The following is a 21335-nucleotide window of genomic DNA, read 5'->3' on the forward strand; positions in this document are numbered from 1 at the left end:
TTGTGTTCTTGGCACAATAGGATTTAGCCCACTAGCAAGTTTTTTTTTTTTTTTTTTTGAGATTCTCAACTATGATCCCACTAGCAAGTTTTTTTTTTAATGCAATCCCACTAGCAAGTTGAGATCATAGAAGGAAGCGATCTGGCCTGATCAGTTCATCTTCATTCGGTTCCTACAAAACAAGTAAAAAATCTGGTCGCCTCATCCTCATTTCCATTCCACCAAATTACAGCGTGGTCAACAGGTAAAGTAATTTTCACCGGAGGAAGTATTTTTTTTAATTATAGAAGAAAAATAGGAACCATCATTTGCAAATTGCAAACGGGCGGCCGCCCTTGGCAGTTCGTGTTGGCCAGAGGAAACAAGCACGGCAGCTTCACAAAGGTATCACACCCATCTCAACTTTAACTAACCACATTGGCACGGTTGAATGGAGTTTTACATATATTTCCATGGCATGAATTGTTGTACTAACAACTAACAAACCAGAATGTACAAACTTTACAACATGCCGTGGCAAAACCCACTCGCCTGTCAGGTGAAGGGCGCCGTTTTATCTTTTCCTCATGAATGAATACTACCTAGTATATATGTACAATTGTACAGCACAGTGAAATTCCACTCGCTTCTCTACAAACTACACAGCCTTTTATCTGATTCAAACCATTTGCTATTGTCCTACGGCTACAGGCCGCGGCGTAGCTTTCTCAGTCGTTCGAGGCGCATATGAGCACGCTCAAGGCTGGGTTCATGGTGCCCCAAGCCGTGCCAGGTCTCTGCCTGCGTTCCACTCAGCATTTGGAGCCTCGCTAGCTCCTCGTGGAGGGATGTGACGTTCAAGATGGGCACCGTGGTTGGGCGCCCATGAGCACACTGCAAGATAGTAACAGCTTATCTCCATCACTGTACCACAGAGTAACAGCAGAGACAAGGGCTGAGGATTCAACAATCTTCTTACCTGGAAGCATAGAGATGTTGCTTTCAGTTCTTCAATAATCAGACAGCATTCAGATGGTAGTAAGGAGTCGCCAAACATGATCGCTCCTACAGTAAGCCACCAAGAAACATCAAAAAGCAATGTTTTATCAGTGTGAAAATATACAGAAATGCTTGCATCATGGTCAATTACAAGGCGAATAAGTAGTAACCTCTGCAAGCTTTGAAGTTAAGAATACGGAGAACTGCTGGGGGGATATCTGACGATCCATCAGTCTCATCAAGCTGGAAGAAACAGTAATAGGTAACACTAAAGGTAAATGAACTCTAACAAAATCTGCACATACAATTCTTTTTCTCGAATATGCAGGAGAGATGCGTATCATTATATTATAGAAGAAGGAAAACAGATAAAGAACCCTGAATAAGCCACACACATACAGGAATGCAGATTACATGCTCGCCCATGACAATTATAGAAACCACCACAAAAACCGCTAACCACTACCCATCGGGGATACCTGTCAAGAGGTAAAGCCCCGGAATCCCAGCCAATTCAGAGCTACAGCTCATCTGTAGCAAGCAGCAAGGCTCCCAGCTGCCGCTAAGCTAGGCGCCAAGCCATCAACGACACATCGGTTCCAATTTTTCCAAAGAGTCCAGGCTCGACATACCATTTTCATTCCAGAAAGTATTAAGATGAAAATCTAGGGTCCTTCACTCGTAGAACTTTTGTGCAAGTGAATGAGAATGTTTTAGTAAAAAATATAAGTTGTACATCATAAGATGGTGGCAGTTACCTGCCAAATAAACTCCATGAGATCTTTCCCAGTCAATTTGACACCCAAAATACATGGAACCTGTGTAGCATAGAAGATATTTAGTGTACATAGATACCACATTACAGTCTTTATCTCTGCAGATATTTGGCATATGACAGATCTGGGTTTGATAGCCTATTTGTTACTATAAAACGTAAACAGACAATAAATAGAAATACAAATCTATAGACCATCATGTCCAGCAGATTAGGGGAAACCATGTACACAAACTGATAAGAGACAGAAAAGCCACGTGTACAGCAGATTAGGCAAAACATATACAATCAGCAATTTCAAACATGTTGAATGCTACAGACAGAAGAAAGGGTGTTCCTTACAGCAACAAGAGTAACACGACGGACTTGTCTCTTCAAAATGTTCATCTTCCTAAAATGTACAAAGTAAATGATCAAATGACAGTCGTATATTTGATCTATATAGATGAGGTGAATCGCTTTTGCACTTAAAGAATAGTCAGAGAATGGTGAAGCACCTACTTTTTGAATGATTCAGATGAATTGCTCCCGCTGCTGATGATCCAGCCCCATTTCTGAATCTGCTCAGCATACTTCTGGAACAGTTGAAACCCAGTCTCAGGGAGAGACTGAAAGAAAATTGGGGTGAGTGAAATATTGAATGTTGCATATTAGTATTAAAACAAGTTCAATCACCATCAATCATGTTGATGATAGCATCTAATTATGAAATAAAATGAGGGTACATGCGTCTTTTATGTTCTTTCTTAATTTGTCCTAAAATTCCTAGAATGCACTATATACAGGACAGAGGGAGTATACCACATACCAATTCCTCCTCAGAGTCCAAGTAACTAACTTCATGTCCTTCTGATAAAACCTGCAGATCGCATCAGTGTATGAGTATGAAAAGCGTAGAACAATGTTGAATAGTTGTTCCTGGTCAATGTATTATTAACAACCTTGCTACGGAGCTCCTCTAAACGTATCCTTTCATCAGCTGCATGCTGTACACAGTAAAAAAGAACATAACTTGCTAAATCTTTTTGAAACAAAACCATTTCATCAGCATTTCATATTTAGAAACTATTGTGCACTTAATGATATTAAAAGGCTAAGTATTTCCCTATAAATAGTTAAAACTGTAGCAGTAATAAGAAAGCTGACCAAAAGGTTTCCTGAACAAAAATTTAAGTAGCAGGTACACATCATGAACATTTTGCCAATGATTTAACTGATCCAATACAGCAAGCACTAAATAGTATTTCCACAACATGATTATTCCAACAAAAATAATAGGAATAGATAATTTGCTAGAATCTATAACAATGGTGTCAAAGCCCTAAAAAAAATCATGTTATCAATTATGAACCTGGACCCCTTGCTAAATGAGAAAATTTGAACCTGATCGACAAGGAGGATAGTTTCCCCAGATATGACGGGAATAAATTTCTTGTCCAGCTGCAACAAAACCCTTGCCTCCTCAAAGCAGTTCTTGTCAACACATTCAGGAATTAGCGAGCTACAAGAGAGATGTAAGGTCCCAGAAGAAATGCTAAGTATATCATCATAGCATCCAACAGGACCATGTGGCAAGTTCAAAGCCTACAAAGGGAGGTAAAGCACTAAGAAGATAACAAGACACATAGTAGCAAGGACGTATGGAACTTTCTCTGTGTTAGTATCCCAAACTCAAATGCAGCTTAACTGTATGCTGGACAGGGTCATCTCGCCATTTAGTTATTTGAGCAGTGGAGTCCTCAATCCCATCAGAACATGCAACTTCAGACATTTTCACAAATCTGTTCGAGCTGTCCCAAACGCGAGTGTATAGTAACAGGCTTAGAAAGATATTTTCAAGTACTGAAGGTATTTCCAGGAAACTAGGCAAGATGAGTATACCTGGAATTTAAGTCTGGAAAATCACCGGTATCAGTCTCAGGAACAGGCTGGGTTGAACTCATATATGAGATATCCACAGGTGCAGGTGCATTGTCTGCATTTGATTAGAAGTGTGTAATGTTAGTTCTCATAAAAATGCAATTCAAAAAGGGCCAAAGTTTGGATGTACCTTCGGGGTTATTGATGCAGATATCTTTATCGCTATCTGTGCTCGGTTTGCTCAGTGGCACATTTAATCTAGAGAATTTCAGTTTCCCTCTATAAAATGGTGGAGCAGAATGACTCCTAAATCTACTACCCTTGGAAGTCCTGGGTCTCTGATTTAGTCCAGAGTTGTGTTGATTCAGCAGATCTTGAGTAAGCAGGCTGCCATTTGCCATATTCGAAGAAGGAACATTCAAACGGCGACCATTATCACTTCTCTCAGGAGAAATATTGACTGACAACCTCATGTCGAATTTTGATTTCCAAGTTATCAGGTCTTCTTCAGAACCAAGCTGGTCGGTTGAACCACACTTATTATTGAAGTAATTAAGCGGCTGTATTTCATTGTCAAAGTTATCGAAATGTTTAGTTCCTTCAAATATTATAGACGAATCATTGCTAAATCTGTCCAAATCAAATCTAATATTGCTGTCAACATTTTCACAGTTCCAAGAACTAAAGCATTTATCTGATTTCCTGTAAAGTGTGTGCAAGGTCCTTGGATGACTGCAAGGCGTATCAGCCAACAAGGATGGATGAGGAAAATGATTTAAAGTATCCTTGATGGAGGACCTATCTATCAAGTCACTGTTCCACAGAGCATGAAGATCAGGGAAATTCATCTGGTTAATAGCATCAGCCTCTAGTGCTCCAACACATCCAGCTGCAGTCCCCAATTTATTACTGGCTCTGAAGTTTTTCAAAATTCTACAGGAGCCCCTGGAAGTGCTACCATCATGATAAAATCCATTACTGAACTGTAACATCTCTGGGTAAGAAATATCAGTGATTGTTTCTGTGGCTTCATTGAAGCAATCCCCATTTAATTTATCAAACCTGTCATATAATCCATCCCAGCCTGAGGTTTGTGCCTTTAAGCTGGTTTTATTTTGCACAAAATCAGACGCCATTCCGTTTGGCCTATTGAGAGCCCTGAAGCAAGATTCTGGTATTTCAACTTCTGGACCAATCAGCTCAGACTCTTGTTTGTGAGCGAAAAAACCTTCAGTTGGAACATCTTCCACCATTCCAAGATTACCAGAATATGCATACTCATGGAATATACCTTCTGTCCTTTGCCTTTTCCAACAAGTTGGGTTAACACTTGAAATATCATCATCTAACTGGGAAGGGCCATCGTCTAACCACTTATAACTGCCACTTTCAGGAGAATGCATTTGCTTATACCCTAACTTGTAATCAATACTGGCAACATTGTCATTCGGGCGGCTTGAATTAGTGATCCTTCCAGAGAAACAGATATTCTGAATGGATGGCTCCATAACAAAAGAAAAGCAGCGTGAATTTCTTGTTGCTCTTGTGGAACTCATATCACTGTTGGTGTCTCTGACTGCATTCTTCTGCTGAGTGCTTTCGAAGCCAGCATACTCTTTCTCGTTCTGCACATTATGATCTTTCAGGATGCCCTTATTCAATTTCACTGCAATAGCACCGTATGAGAAAAGCTCAGAAGCTTAACAGATAAAAGGATACAAAACTGAAGTCTGTTCAACAAGCCACCAACCATGATTTTTCTGAGGCACATGGGTACCATCAGCACAAGCTCCATCTGCCAATAAAAGATTACAATGCATTCACACCAATAATTGTCCAATTTCACAAAGACATAAGCAAGGAACATTGAGGTCATATTGTCTAACCTTTTGGTGATTGCAGTTGATGCTTCTTCCAGTAATTTGTGACAGTTTGTTCAAAGAAAAGCAAGACAGTTCGCCAATCCTATAAGTGGGAAAAATAAGGGAGATTAATTAGCCAGCTACAGAGAGTAAACTATTTACAGATGAAACAACATAATGCCATGTTTCCAAATAGGCACAAAGACATTTTGCCTAAGACACAGTCCTACTCATACAGGAACGTTAGCTACATTTTTTAACAACAAAAAAATAGTAACCAGCAGGCGAAACCACCTATTTTAATAATTAGGAGGAGCCCAGGGTGTTGTACAAGAGGTGGCTAAACCAAACATTAGATACAAATGAAGCTTACTATAAACAAGGAAACTCAAAAGCATAGAGCTTTAGTGAATCACCTTGAATTCCACAATGGTTTTTGTAGGCTCAAAATGTAGATCGTAGCTGGATCTAGGGCAATAAAAGTTTAGTATAAAAGCAGGGTAGATATCAGTCTTCTGCCTCTTCCTGCTCTGAACATCAATTTCTTCATCCCCCATTATAACAGAAGATTGAAAACTAGACGCCAGATTATTGAGCATATTATGAATCGGGTTCCTATTCACGAATCTTGAGTTGATATCTTTGAAAAGTCAAGGACATCTCCAAAAATTTGAAGATAGCAAATAGAAGTATATAACAGTGGATTAGCGAGGAGGATACACAAGTATTGGACATCCTGAAAAGGAGAATTGAACTTGCTGAAAACACATCATCAAACAGCTTCAACAGGTCATAGCTTAAACAGTGGCTTTACCTTCATACAAAACACATCTGCAGGTCCAGATATGTGACCTGAAAGAACCCAGCCCTGGTCAGAGGCAGTTATCTCATGGAGACATCTGGAGACATCGTCCCCAAAAATTTTTGATATAAGAGGCAAAGGGGATGACGAAAAGGTTGTATATAGCAACTCATCTTCACTGCATTAATAAAACAGGCATGTCAATATGTGCTGTACAAGTAAAATTGTATAAATGTAAAAGTTAATACATCAAGCTTAGCACAATAGATAACCTGTCAATATCAAGGAGTCTGAGTGAAATCTGTGGATGAATAAGCGCAATTTGCAGGACACACTTCTTCACATGATGTAGTTCTCTTTTCTCACTAAAAAAATATGATACGGCTAAATATCAATGAAATAATATATTGAGCAAAGCTGTGAATACAAAGACATCTGAACACGAACAGTAGTAACAATTATCACATACCTAGATTGTATTTGTTTCCTCCGTACTGGTTGATTGTAAAAAAGCTCCCGAACAACAACTGCAAAGATGAAAGGCCTGATAACTAGCCCTCATAACATCAGAAAAATATAACTAAAAGTCACGACCGGGGTCTTGAATAGACTGTTACCATCTTACACTATGTACTATTACGAATATAGTGGCACTACTCTGTTTCAAGGAGAAAATAGAACAGTTACCAGTGGTGCCGACAACTTCCCTCTTGTCATCTATCCCCAGATGTAAGCATTCAGATCCCTGTGCAATTGTCACAAGAACTCAGATGCACTAGCCATGGATAAATCAAGATTAAAGAAGCTCAGTCTTACGATCATGCCTTTATTATCTTGCAATATGAATTTGGTCTCCCACGAGCTTTCGTCCTGACTTCAACCACAGAGATATCAGAAAGTGATGCGAGTGCTTCTCCATTTAGTCCAAAACTTCTAGAACTGAGCTCCTCGTCGACCATCACATTATGAAATTTGGATGTTGCTGTTGTACAGTTATAGTAAAAGTAAAGCATGTATCATTAGCACAGTTGAACCACATGCTGCCATTGAGTATTTTTAGTCTTTCAGAACCTACACACATTTCATGTGACGAGCCTATACTTAACGAAAAAGTGAAAAACAAATAACATAATCAGTTTTAACACTGATGGCAGGGCTCCCGGCTTGTCAAATAAATAATAATAGTAATATTTTTTTAACAAATAGAATGGATGTCATTTTTGTTGTTATGTCCTAAGAAAATCAGGAATTCCCTATTCTACATCTGATATCTGTGGAATAAGATGAACATCCAGAAAACCATTTTTCTTTATGTTGTATCATTTACAGCAATAGAATTTAACGTGACAAACAGTCTCATGAAATGAAGGAAAACTGAGAAAGATAGCAAATAAATAATAATAATAATAATAATAATAAGTTCTGGCTTACTATATTTTTCTCCCAAGGAGAACCAATTCATCTCGTGTAATACCACAACCTGCAATTCGTACGATGTATGGCAATAATGTTTTTGGAAGATAAACATCTATAAGATTTTTTTTTACAGAAAAAAGAAAAGGATAGGTACATACCATCATCTTCCACTTTTACATAACAAGTTCTGATGTTTACTGCAATGTCAATCTGAAATTCAAACAGAATAAATGTATGTTGATGATAATGCATGGCATAGAAGACATTATACATTGCCTTTTCCCTTCTCCACATGTAAAGCAATACCTTACTCGCATTCGCATCAATGCTATTATATATCAACTCCTCAATAACCCTTGGCAGGTCAGACAGGATAACACTTGAGCGCAAGGAACTATGGACACTCTGCGGCAAGCGCTTTATGGTCTGCATTTACTCATTCTGGGAAAAACATGCTGAAATAAGAAAATAGTTGACAATGAAAGACATATGCTAGCATAACAAATGGGTAACGTAAAATTTCTGTTCAATAAGTATGTTGAAACCAAAGTTTTAATCAACATTTGTAGCCGCATGCAGCGAGACAACAAAATATGGGTATTGCCATTCCCAAGCCAAAATAAAATGTCCAATCCAGCTTTTTTTTTTAAAATGCCCAATCCAAAAATACAAAAAGATCCTGCCCACTAAGTCTTCAAATTAGTCGATTTCTAGTTCATTTGCAAAGCTCTACTATCTACAGGTAGAACATGCACACTGATTAACTAAATGACGATATCAATTATGCTAGAACCAGACAAACAATTGAAATTAGAAATTCTCAGCAGCTCAGGTAAATCAGTCCTCACCCATGGCTGCACATGCGTGGCTGCCAGGTGCAGATCCAATAAAGGACATGTGTGTACACATGTACACCCGATAATTTTTGGAAAAAAAAAATAATCAAAGTTAGTAGGCATACTACATGTATACGCTTGTGGTTAGATCCGATCTGAATACAGATGGCCAAATAGCTTAAATGAGGGTTTGGGTCCTCAGTTTGCACAGGAGAAAAGAAAGAGAAAATAAGGGGCGGGCATACCCAGCGGCGGATCCAGGAATGGAGCTAGGGGGGGCTGCCGAGCAATGGAATCTTTAGGAACTAAGTTTAAGCTGGCTTAACATCAAGACCAAACTTGGACACTTCAACTTGTAAATTGATGATGACACTAAATTGAAAAACAAAAAATCAACTAGTTGAGTATTATGTATTTCTGTCAAATAATACATATGGAGTATTTCTGCCAAAAAAAAAAATCAACTAGTTGAGTATTTGTATCAAATTGAGCAATACTTACAAGGCATTCATGTTTTGTAAGTAGCCAATTAACTTCCATTCCTTTTATTACATAGTTACAAGAATTGATTAAAAATTAACAATCGACAATTAAAATGGGATGAAATAATGAATCAATACTTCAATCATGTGCTTGCAGTTTCCATAAGCTGCTAAGCACAACACTGCAGTCTACAGCAGTGGTCAGTGGAGAGGGAGGGGAGAGGCAGTTGCCGACTTTGCCGTGCGGCCGCGCGGAAGTGACCACGGATCTGGATGCCAGGGGCGTCGTCGTGCTCCGAGAAGCCGGCGGGCAGCGACGGGAGGTGACCTAGGCGCCTGGCTAGGGACGGATTTGGGGGAGGAGGGGAAGGAGGCGCCGAGGGACCTGGTTTGGGGAGGGCCGGAGGGGCAGGACCGCGGGAGACGCCGAGGAGCCGGCGGACAGCGACGAGGAGGACGGGACTGCGGGAGGCGGGACTGGCGGAGGACGCCGGACGGGACGAGCTCGAAAATTCTTGCGGGAACGTTTACTGGGCCGATTTCTCTTCTTTTTTCCGCGCACGCCCATGAGACTTGGTTTTCTTTCTTTTTTATTTTTCTTCTCGCTATTTTTATTATTATAACTCTTGTTATTGATAACCATTTCTATTTTTCGGCCTGTTCGCTGGTTAGTTTCTGGGCTGGTTTAAACTGGCTGGTGCTGGTTTGTTGTGAGAGAAAAATACTGTTAGCTGGCTGGTTTGGGCTGGCTGAAACCAACAAACGAACGGGGTGTTTGCAGATCCACTTGTGAAGCCTTTTTCCGGTTTAGGGATAATTTTGTTATTGAAATTTTAATTCATTTTTGTATTTTTTTAGTTCACATATTTTTTATAGTGTGACATGTATATATGTTGTAGGGGACATGTCGTTAAAATATTGTGTAATGACATATATATTATGACTCTGATAATATAATGAATCGACAACGTCACTAAAGAGTTATAGGGGTGAAAAGCCTCCCTAAAAGACCTCCTTTATGACACTACTATGATTTTTTAGGGTGTATAATTTTTTAGGCGCAATTGGCATAAGAAATGTTGGTGTTTTTACCACTAACTAGTAATAATCGATGTATCTAATTAGAGCGATAACACACAGAACACATATTCATAATAGAATATCCTACGCCCAGTGTATGATGATGCTTTTATTGTTTGTGTATGAATGCATGTGCGATCTCACTAGAAGATCATTCATATATTCGAACCATCTTTAAATTCATGTGTAAATGCAATGTAATTTATCTTTCTACATTTATAGCCTGCTTCCAAAACGTTTGAAAGGTGACACGTTCACTGATCCAATCGCAGAGCCAGGAATCTTGTTGCAACGGGCAACCATGCATACATGGATAACACATCCAAGTAGTGTTATCAAAAATCAACTCAACCAAAATTTCCATTCCATTTTATAGTGGTCATTTTTATATCGCCGTACACTTTAAATACATATATCTACTATATCTAGATAGGAGAGTGCGTTAGCATATTTCTCTACAATTTGGTGAAGTCACGTCATCCAAATTTGCTACTGTCCTCTTCTTCATCGTAATCAGAAGAAACACGGACGGCTGAACTCCTCCGAACAATTGACGCAAAAAACGAGCAGGCACATGAGCGGTCGTCTCATGATAGTATAACCCGGCTCGATTCATTTATTTTTTCATACAGAATAATATTTTTTTCTCACAAATTTTTTTAGTATTTCTCCAAACCATCCAGATTCCTACGAACAGGTCCATTCCTTGCACTGGCCTAAGCCATTCGTCTCCCTCCTGGATTCTCGAGGCGGCGGCATTGCTGCCCCAGCACAGTAGATGAGGATGCGGTGTCAGCCATGCGACGGTCAGGCGCCAACGTCTCCATTCTGACCGACGAGGTGAGCGCGATTAGCCAAGGGCTTGGGTTCCCGGACTCGACGGAGGCAGGCTGGTCATCGATTGCGTCGCACAGCCACGTGCAGCTGCGGCAGGTCGATGACCGATCGAGCCGCCAAACGCCGCTCCAGCTCAGGGCTCTTCAAGACACCACCGTCCTCTCACCGGCCGACAAGCTCTACGGACAGCCACGAGTACTACGGCAGGTCGCTCCACCAGCTTCCACCTTCCTTCCGTCGTCCTCCCTCTCTTTTGAGTGACTCGCTCACCCATCCGTTCGACAGCGTGCGCGCGACTGGCGGCTACACGACCATGCCGGCGAGTCTCCCGGCCTGAGAATGAGTGCGCCTTGCCGCCATGTGAGCTTGAGGTGCGGTCCTCGAGTTGCATCACCTTGCTCGACACATTACATCTTAGGAGTCATGGCGCCACCTACTAGCTCTGGATCTTCCCCTGCTCCAAGGTCCGGCAGGTGTGCTCTGTGCCTCTTCATCTCAAGAACAACAATGATCAGAGGATGCAACTTAAGACCTAACGCCTAACTCCTAGAAACTGAACTTTCATCCAAGCCGCCAAAATCCACAACATCCCAGATGAGTTTGTTGCTCAGAGATCAATGACTAATAGCTCGTGATGGGCATGACTGTGGATCCGTGACCGTCAGTGTCATACGCGTTCCACAAACACAAAAGTAATCAGAGAAGAAAAGGAATGTCTGAATAAAGTGCCAGCGCAGTGAATCATTCAAAGCAAAAATCAGATTCAGAGCAACAATGCACGCCCCCAGTTACTAACACAAGACCACGGGTCCCATGGCTACAAAAATTGGCAAATGCAATGTAAGAAGAACAGAAAGCCCTGTCATTTCTCTCTTCACCTGTGGCGGCGGTCCCGGTCACGCTCCCTACTTCTCTCATACTCATGGTCTCTTCTCCTCTCCCTCCCCCTTTCCCTTTCACGGTCTCTGCTCCGGCTCCTGCTCCGGCGCTGGTCCCTTCCATGATCACCTCTCTCTCTTTTCCTGGTTTCCTTTTCATCGTAGTCATCCCTACCACGATCCCTGCTCCTCTCCCTGCCTTCCCTTTCACTAGAACCTACAGCAGCGAATTAACACCAGGTCATGTTCAGCACTGTCAAAGTAAATTCATAACAGAAATTTCCCCCCTCTTCTTCCTTCCCCAAATGCAACAGATGTTCAAATGTTCCAATGACAATCAACAAAAAGCAGAAACTAGACGGTAAATGGTCCCATAACAGTCTAAATCGTGGAGTTCAAATCCAAAGTGTGTCAGAAGAATACCAAGATGCTCAACTTCCCATCCAGCACGTCCAGACCCAGGAAGTGCCTGTGCACTTTCGGTATGCAGAGCCTTAGAGCGAAATTTCTTTTTCAGGTTGCCAAATTCATCATAGATCTCTCCATCATCCTTGAGACAAGCCAAATTTAGACATGGAAACAAATGGCCACTACATAAACAAAAACATAATGTTCAGCAAGCATCCTACCTCCTCAGCCTCTTTCCGACGTTTTTTAACTTCCTCTAGTTCTTCTTCATCAAGCTCTTTGTACCCACCACCACGGCCACCCCTAAAATGAAAAAAAATAATTGGCAAGGCAAACATTGATATTTGAATAAACACCTTTTGGTTACAAATAGTTAAATGCATGGTTGCTCACTTAATGGGCATAACATACAACCCCCACAGTGTGCCCGTCTTTTACATTACGTTTCACACAACATGCACTGCATGGTTCACAACTAACCACTCAACAATTGTCAATGGGCCAAAGTAGCACTGCACCTCCTCTGAGTCAATTTCTCAGCCCAAAAGCCAAAAACTGGTCACATGAAGGGCACAATATCACTGCAATTGAGCTGCAGTTTTTTACGGTTGCTGTGTGGCAAAATTCATCCTGGCTGTGGGTGCATCAGGTGTAAAAGCATGATGTTCTTATTAATCCCTTACCACATATAACAAATGAGGGCTGACATTCTTCTTTACATGAATTGTTATTGTAATTTACAATATGTTTAATATTCCTGAATCGGTATTATAATTTACAGGATGTTTAGGATACCTGCTAGAGTACAATTTATATTATTAGCTTAAATAATATGTTTTGAACCAACCACATGCAAATAGTGCCTTGTACTTACCTCACACCACCTTCATTGGTACCAGGCTTGGAGGTGTTACATATATTACATTTGGTCCGCTTAGCCCAGTTGATGTTGCCACACCTGGAACACAAATGAAGTTAGGTTTCATATCATCATATCAGACAGCAAGTTTATACTAATAAAGCATAAAATTGCTGCAGACATGGAGGGTGGCAGTCAAATTTGAGATATATAAAAAGGCCACAATAAAAGGGTGTTGAAAGCACTGTCTTATCGATTTCATGGGGCAGCAATTATATGATGCATACAAATAAATGTGAAGAAATGAAGATCGGAATCTATGAAACAGAAACACTTGGTCTTAGCCTCTTACATTGGACATGGCCAATCATTTGGGCCAAACAATCCAGGTGGACCACCAACAGCAGCAGCACCAGCACCAGCACGACTGCTTCCTCTTGCATCAGAGCTACCACGGCCTCTACCCCTACCGCCACCGCCACCACCAGCTCCACCAGCACCAGAAGGGCGTGCAGCTCCACATCGATTACAAACACCACGGAAGGCAAAATTTACATTGCCACAACTGAGAGAAGAAATCATCTCAGATAATCAGAAAGAAAGATAACAATGTGAAGACCATACTAGTCAACCAGTGAACTGAAGTGATAGAGAAGTCGCTCACCAATCATAACAGACCTTGTATTTGGACACATCCAATCCCCATCTTGCTGCCAAGCCTTGCCTGGACCATCACCACGTCCTCTACCTCTGCCTGCTCCGTTATCCAGTTCATCTTGTTCACCGACACCAGCAATGATGTTCAAACTCGTGGGGTCATCGAATGCATCTTTGCTTTTTGACTCGGCTATGTGAACCTGAATAGTGCTCCCATGGAAATCCTTGTTATTGAACCATTCCACAGCAGCTGAAGCAGCATGTGGATCCTCATAGGTGACTGTTGCATCACCCTTTGGTTCATTGGTAACTTTGTCCCTATATATCCAAATTTTTGGGCGCCCAGTCCTTTTGTCCTTCTGTTGCAATTTTACAGCACAGACAAGGTTAGGTGTTCTTTAAATGGAATTGAAAATGTATAAACAATCTTAAAGACTTTTGGTAGTGGCCGAAAAAATGTTACCTGGTAAGACCCATACCTTTAGCAACCCTATGGTGCCAAAATATTCAGCCAACATATTCTCATCAGTTCCAGGAGGTAGATTGCAGACATACACAGAACCATTTTGGGGCCCTCTTGACATATACCCAGCCATCTGTAACAAACCACCAAGTTATGGAAGAGTAGTACCATCATTTCAATTTGTCTTGCTTCTAAAAATACTAAAGAGGTATGAAATAGGCAATATCATCACGGGCATAAAAGTGCAAAAAATAATGCTAACAATGGGATACAGAACAAGACAAGCAGTAAAAAAGTGAGAATAAATGAATGGATTGAATAGGGTATTGTGGGTTCATAACAAAAGGCAAGGAGTAAACCTAAAATATGTTGAAGTTGAGAGTATAAGCATTGAACAGCCTCTGGTTAATTTGTAAACCGAATTAATTTGTTTGCAACAGTTCAGACTTAAAATGTTATGTAATTTCAGTTGACTATCACTTCTAGAAGATCTGCAATTTTATAAGACTTGTGGCATGAAATCTTGAAGTTCAACTATTAGTTAGTAGGAATGTGTAGTAATGAAATTCGGCTTTGCCGTTGTGGAAAAAAGTTAGTAGGAATGTGGATTCTAGAGATAAGGAAAGAAAAAGACAAAGAATATCAATTTATCATTACCATATAAGAAAGGAAAAGGAACACCAGGTGTCAGCTCCCAAGAAATCTGTAAGCTAATCGACAATGGTGTGTGACAACATTTCTTTTACCATCCAACCATTTGCATAAGAGCTCTCAACTAAAGGTACACGGAAATTAACACCAACAGCTAACAAGCTAAGTCCAGACAGTGGATAAAACTGGCAGGAGAAAACCATGCAACAGATACAACGCATCAAACCCTATAGGTTATCAGATTTTTGGATCACACAAGGGCATAAGTTCAGCAGGCCACACATGTACTCAAGATCAGCATGACCGGAAGCGAAGGACACGATGAATCTCACGAACAGATAGAACGTCAAAACAGCCTCGCAGACGCAGGTACCACGACAGAGGGATCAAATCTACCCCAGGTACTAGGGGCGATGACGATCTACCATCCTCCCCAATAGGGGCGGACCCAGCAAGAATATGGCTTTACAGTTTACACATGTATACCCGATAATTTTTGCGGAAAAATCGAAGTTAGTATGCATAATACACGTATAAAGTTGTAATTCGATCAGATCCGAATACAAATAGACAAATAGCTTATGTTAGGGTTTGGGTGCTCAGTTTCGCACAGCAAGAAGGGAAGAGAGAGGGAGGGCATGCCTGGTGGGTGCTCGTCGCCGGCGAAGGGCTCAACGAAGGCCTGGGCACCTCGCGTAGGGCGGCGGCGGCGGCGGCGGTAGCGGTCGCCCTCGCCCAGATGGAGCGCACGCTGGGTGAACGGGAAACGGGGTTTGATGCGGATTCACAGTGACTTCCTTTGGGCAAGTCACGCCGTGATTTTCTCCCTACCATCCACCCTCCAATCAAGGGGCTAGATCGATTGAGGCCTATGACTTGTTTTTTTTTTTTAATTTATTTATCCCACAACACCAGCTATATAGGGCCAATGGGCCGGCCCGGCCCGGCACGGCACGGGCCCGTGCCAGCATGGCCCGATAGCCAACGGGCCGGCACGGCACGCCGTGCCTCTCGGGCCGTGCCTCACAGGGCCACGGGCCTGGCCTTCGGCCCAGGCACAGCCCTATGGGCCAATTTCCGTGCCGGGCCGGCCTGAGAAGCACGGCTATTTTCATAGGCCGTGCCAGCCCGAGTCCCACTGAGGCCAGCCACCGCGCGGGAGCCTTGGGGGAGGAGGGCGGCTGCCGGCGTGCTCGAGGCCGGCGCGTGTGCCGCGGCCGTGCGGGGAGGCGAGGAGGAGGTGGCCACCGAAGCTAGGAGCGGCGGAGCTCCGGATCTCGGGGGAAGGAGCTGCGCAGGCGGCGCCCTCCCTCAAGCGATGGAGAGGAGATGAAGAGGGGTGGGAGGGAGCCCGCCGTGCAGCGAGGATGAGGGAGAGAGGGAGGCCACCGCCACCGGATCTGAGCTGAGGGAGGGAGGAAGAGGGAGAGGGAGAGGGAAAGGGGGATCTGCACGGGGAGGGAGGGATGGAGGATGGAGGAGAGAGGGAGGGCGCCGCCGTGCATCGAGGATGAGGGAGAGAGGGAGGCCACCGGATCTGAGCTGAGGGAGGGAGGGAGAGGGAGAGGGAGAGAGATCCGCACGGGGCAGCTGGATCTGAGCTGAGGGAGGGAGGGAGAGGGAGAGGGAGGGAGAGATGGACGCAGGGGCAGCCGTGGGAGGTGGCGGCGGCCGTCGGCGTGCTCGTCCCCGAGGCGGATCCGGCTAGAGGCGGTGACCGCGCACCCATGCGTGGCAGGAAGAGGCAGGGGCAGCCCACGGGAGGTGGCAGTGGATGCCACCGAGGAGGATCGGCCGCGTGCAGTGGGGAGGGGACTGCGCGGGGCGGCGAGGAGGAGGAGGAGAAGCCGGGAAGAGAGTTAGGGTTCAGGGAATCGGGGGTGGGTGCGACCGTGCGAGTGCGAGCGAAGCGGAGAAGAGCGAGGTGCGACCACGACGAGTCGGTGACTGGGCGAGCCGCTTCCGCTTATATATGCGGGGGCGGCCGGGGCGAGGCGCGTGGGGGGCGCAGGTAGGACGGGAGGCGGCAGGGCGGGCCGCTAGCGGGCCAGCTGCTCTGTAGCAAGCCATGCCGTGCCGGCCCACGTGCCTGGGGTAAGGCCCATGCACGGCCTGCTCCTCTAGGCCAGGCCAGCCTAGGCCCGCTAGCCTCCATGCCGGGTGAAAGGGTCGAGATGGCGACTAGAGAGAGGTGAATAGTTTTTTCTAAAATAAATCACGTCGGCTAACCGAAACAAGTGTGAAATTATAACTATCGGTCTAGCCAAGACTACACCCCTCTATCTATGTTTTCTAGCACCTTCTAAAGATACTAATTAAGCAACAAAGGTGCCGGACTAGCTAAAGCTCACCTAACCAATTCTAGGAGCAAGGTCACACAAACCTATGCCACTAGTACTTTAAGCAACAAGGAAGCTCCTACACATGCTAGTAAGCAAAAGCACAAAGCCACCTAATGCTCAATAGCAAGGCAACAAATACCAAATTAGAGAGCGCAATTACTTAGCTACACAAACTAAGCAATGTGACTAACAAGGTTACACAAACCAAATTAGCCACGCAAGGGAGCTACTTCTATGCTATACAAGCAAGAAGGTAACTAGCAAGCTACACAAGCTAACTAATTACAAAAGCAACAACACAAACTCAATGTATATGAAAGTAATTGCAAGCTTGTATAATGGGGATGCAAACCAACGGGAAGAACAAAGGTTGACATGATGATTTTTCTCCCGAGGTTCACGTGTTTGCCAACACGCTAGTCCCCATTGTGTCGACCGCTCACTTGGTGGTTTGGCGGCTAATTGGCATCACCCGCCAAGCCCACACGTCGAGCGCCATAAGAACCTACCCCAGAAGTAAGGGTAGCTCAATGACACGCTTTACTAAAGTTGCTCTTCGCGGCTCCCATGGGGCGAGCACAATGCCCCTCACAAAGCACTTCTCCGGAGCGCTGCATAAGCTTCTTGCGGGCTTCGACGGAGACCACCACCAAGCCATCTAGGAGGTGGCAACCTTCAAGAGTAACAAGCACCATCGGCTTGCAACTCGATCACCTAGTGCCACTTGATACAACCTCGCGATGCAATCGCACTAGAATCGCCCGCTCACACAATCGGATGATCACTATCAAGTATGTATGAGATGGAGGGCTCCCAAGTACTACCACACAAGCCACCAAGGCTCTAGTGTGCTTAGCTACCGGCCCAAGGCTGACCATGGCTTCTATTTATAACCTCACGAACAAATAGAGCCGTTACCCCTTCACTGGGCAAAAATCAGGATGACCGGGCGCTCCAGTCCGATCGACCGGACGCTGGACCTCAGCGTCTGGTCACGTGATACTCGCCACATGTCCCCTCCTTCAAATGCTATTCATCCGATCTCAACGGTCATCAGATGACCGGACGCAGCAGCTCTAACTGACCGGACGCTGAGCCTCTAGCGTCCGGTCATTTCCAGTAAGGTTCTAGAAATGATATTTCATGATCAGATGCATCTGGTCGATCGCGATCAGACGTAGCACCAGCGTCCGATCACTCTCCAGCTTCTGCTCTGCCTGCATCACCATACGTCAGCTCTGACCGGACGCACCCTGCCACTGTCCGGTCACTTCCTGTGCCAGCGTCCGGTCGAAGACCGATGCCTGCACGCTCTCTGCCGCCATTGACCAGACGCAGGACCCCAGCGTCCGGTCACCACGTGACCAGTGTCCGGTCCACTCTATGAGACCCCAGCTTTATCTTTTGATCTTTGCTTGTATGAGAGCATCAATTTGAGAATACCACTTGAGATATCATGACTAGCTCTCTTTTAGGTGTTGCTTGCTTTTCTTGATCAATCCTTTTGATTGCTTCAACTAAGCATCTCAAATGTTCCTCGGATCACCACTTCCATGTTAGCCTTCTAAGTATCACACTTGGTTCACCTACACATAGGCGGCAAGCCCCTACACTAGGAAGAAGTGACCTCTCTCCAAGAATCTTTCTTGATACTCACTTAAAATGACTTGATTGATTGATCCAAGTGATGGACTTAACTTGATGAGTAACCTTGATTCCTTCTTTAAGTTATTTTCTTTCTTCTTGTTTAAGTCCTTTTCTTTCTACCAAATGATTTCCAATAGTCACTAGAACTTAAACTTCCACTTCAACTTGAGTTTGATCTTGATCTTCATCTTGAGTACCAAAGGTGTGCAAAGTACACTCCACAATCAAATGGCCTTATACTCTTTGCTTGCCATGCTTCTAGATCATCTCAAAACCAAACTTAGGTACCTCAAACACTTGTAACTATGTTTCCAACTTGAGGACCTTTCAATCAAAGTGACTTTAGATCAATCCAACATTTGTCACTTTTCTGACAGATTTTGTACCCTTCAAAGAAATAAGCATATCTACCAAAGTACAAATCCAAATACCACGAAATTTGGTGGAGATGTGACTAACTAAGTTATCTAGCAGCTGTAAAAATTGAGCTTTATTTGACTTCTAGATTGCTGCCATATATCAATTCTTCCACCACTGCTACATACTGAAAACTGCTGCACTATAGCTGACAAGATCCACTCCAAAACCGAAGCATTTCTTATCTAATTCTTATGAAAAATGTACATCATCTTATACCATAAGTCTAGAGTATGTATACCAATTTTTATGCCAATCCAATAAGTGTTGTTTACTCAAATATGGCTAAGATCACAGCTAGCTCAGATTCTCAATTATAGGGCAGATTTCAACAATTGAGCTATACTTCATCAAATATGAATCAAACTTGAAGCTAACTTATCTGAATACTTCCATAAGACATATATCCATTTAAATCACTTACTAAATGTCATCTTATGAACTTATCCAACACAAATCAATCCAAACTTGACTACTAATCAATTATCCATTCAATCATCTCATAGCAAGCAACATTGCATATTTATCCAATTCAATCAACTTATATGCACCCAAATGAAATGATCAACAAGAGATATACCTTGGTTAGCTCATGATCATCCAACTAGCAAGCTTCAACTCAATTATTTGCAAGTCATCAAATATATCCAATGAATTATCAACAACTTGAATTATAGCACTTGTATGTTGATAGCACTTGGACTTCACTCAATTTTCACTTGGCATTGGGTTTAGATGTGCACTAAGCTTCATAACTTGATTCAACATATGATGAACAATGTGAGATCAATTGAATCAAGTCTCCAATGCCGATGGTACCTACAAACAATCATCTACTTTTTGATGGTACCCAAATAATCTTGGGTCCTCTCAAGTTAGGTGCAACATACTTAGGCAACGCCTTAGTATGAGTAGCGGGATGTTTTGTAATAGCAACCATAGAGGTACCATCACCATCCTTTCTAAGCATATCATGATCATCAATTGAAATAGGCTTAGAAATTTTACCTAGGGGACATGAATATGCCATGTGTCCCCTTTCTCGACATGAGTAGCACTTTTTCTTTGCTTGAGCCTTCTCTTCTTTGCTCATGTGGTGCTTCTCATTGCCTTGCCTCTCATAGATTGCTTGAGCCTTCTTCTCAAGCTTAGTAGGACACTTAGAGGCAAAGTGTCCCACACTTCCACACTTGAAGCACTTGATGTGAGCATAATCTTTCTTCTCATCTTCATTCTTGCTCATCATCTTAGCATCTTGAGTTTGCATTGGATGCCTTGCCTTTTCACCTCTTCTTGTTTTCTTCTTCTTCTTCATCAAGTCACCACCATCTTCATGATTGATCTTGATTTGCTCTTAGGGTGTCTTCTCTTACTCAACTTGTGGCTTTGGTTGAGGCTTCACTTGTTGCTTCACCAATTGCTTGGTTGGGCACATTGAGGTAAGATGACCCCAAGTACGGCACTTGAAGCACTTCACATGCTTGAGCCTCTCATCTTCTTTTATCTTCTTGAGCTTCTCAATGTTAGGGCAACCATTTGCAAGGTGTCTCGCTTCATAACACTAGTAGCACATGGTATGAGAGAGCTTTCTTTGTTGTAGCTTCTTCATCTTTCTCTCTCTCTTTCTTTCACCCTTTGTCATCTTCTTCTTGAAGCCAAGGCCACACTTGTCACCATAGTTTCTTTGAGTCTTCAACATATGCTCAAAGGTGACTTTTGAGTTGTAGCACTTCTTTAACTTGTTGCTCAATTTCTTCACATCATTTTTGAGCTCATTGTTCTCCTTCAAAAGGTTAGTCTCACACGATATAGAAGTAGAACAAGCATGTAATTATGAAGAGCATGGCATATCTAATAAATCATCACAAGAGGTGGATACATGCTTCTTGCCTACATTACAAGGGTTAGCAACATTTTGCATTTTATCATTTGATCCATGTGATGAGCTCTCATTATTTTTAAGTTTCTTTGTAAATACTTTAATGAGAGAAGCATGTTGTTCTAATAATTCATCATGAGATGCAAGTAGTGTCTCATGATTCAATTTTAGCTCATCATGTAAAGATTTATAAGCATCAAGTAATT

The 21335-nt window shown here is 43.0% G+C and overlaps 3 protein-coding genes across 5 annotated transcripts; all 3 read right to left on the reverse strand.

Moving 5' to 3' along the window:
• Nucleotides 1-373: 373 nt before the first annotated feature.
• On the reverse strand, nt 374-8901 carry LOC136550107 (DNA mismatch repair protein MLH3-like). Of its 3 annotated transcripts, XM_066541580.1 has the most exons (25): nt 8542-8901; nt 8000-8134; nt 7852-7903; nt 7712-7757; nt 7102-7261; nt 6965-7022; nt 6747-6804; nt 6550-6642; nt 6290-6455; nt 6196-6211; nt 5892-6115; nt 5500-5578; nt 5364-5408; nt 3804-5279; nt 3635-3728; nt 3441-3543; nt 3137-3337; nt 2695-2739; nt 2562-2612; nt 2255-2361; nt 2096-2144; nt 1737-1796; nt 1149-1221; nt 959-1044; nt 374-873 (listed from the first exon to the last, which is right to left on the reverse strand). In XM_066541580.1, the coding sequence occupies exons 2-25, from the start codon at nt 8123-8125 to the stop codon at nt 685-687; spliced, it is 3657 nt and encodes a 1218-aa protein (XP_066397677.1). In that variant the 5' UTR covers nt 8126-8134; nt 8542-8901; the 3' UTR covers nt 374-684. The 3 variants fall into 3 exon arrangements, with proteins under 3 accessions (XP_066397677.1, XP_066397675.1, XP_066397676.1); XM_066541578.1 differs by lacking the exon at nt 8542-8901 and having other exon boundaries at nt 375-873; nt 7102-7259; nt 7709-7757; nt 8000-8085; XM_066541579.1 differs by lacking the exons at nt 7712-7757; nt 7852-7903; nt 8000-8134; nt 8542-8901 and having other exon boundaries at nt 375-873; nt 6550-6661; nt 7102-7240.
• Nucleotides 8902-11641: 2740 nt separating this feature from the next.
• On the reverse strand, nt 11642-15702 carry LOC136552270 (transcription initiation factor TFIID subunit 15-like). Its single transcript, XM_066543796.1, has 8 exons — nt 15487-15702; nt 14210-14326; nt 13752-14089; nt 13426-13638; nt 13089-13172; nt 12436-12517; nt 12230-12356; nt 11642-12023 (listed from the first exon to the last, which is right to left on the reverse strand). The coding sequence occupies exons 1-8, from the start codon at nt 15676-15678 to the stop codon at nt 11803-11805; spliced, it is 1374 nt and encodes a 457-aa protein (XP_066399893.1). The 5' UTR covers nt 15679-15702; the 3' UTR covers nt 11642-11802.
• A 253-nt stretch (nt 15703-15955) lies between these two features.
• LOC136548891 (pectinesterase inhibitor 10-like) lies at nt 15956-16573 on the reverse strand. The gene has a single exon (XM_066540255.1). It carries the CDS (start codon nt 16571-16573, stop codon nt 15956-15958), a length of 618 nt encoding a protein of 205 aa, XP_066396352.1.
• Nucleotides 16574-21335: the final 4762 nt, after the last annotated feature.

This window comes from Miscanthus floridulus, chromosome 4 (assembly GCF_019320115.1).
Source record: "Miscanthus floridulus cultivar M001 chromosome 4, ASM1932011v1, whole genome shotgun sequence".
Taxonomy (NCBI): Eukaryota; Viridiplantae; Streptophyta; class Magnoliopsida; order Poales; family Poaceae; genus Miscanthus; species Miscanthus floridulus.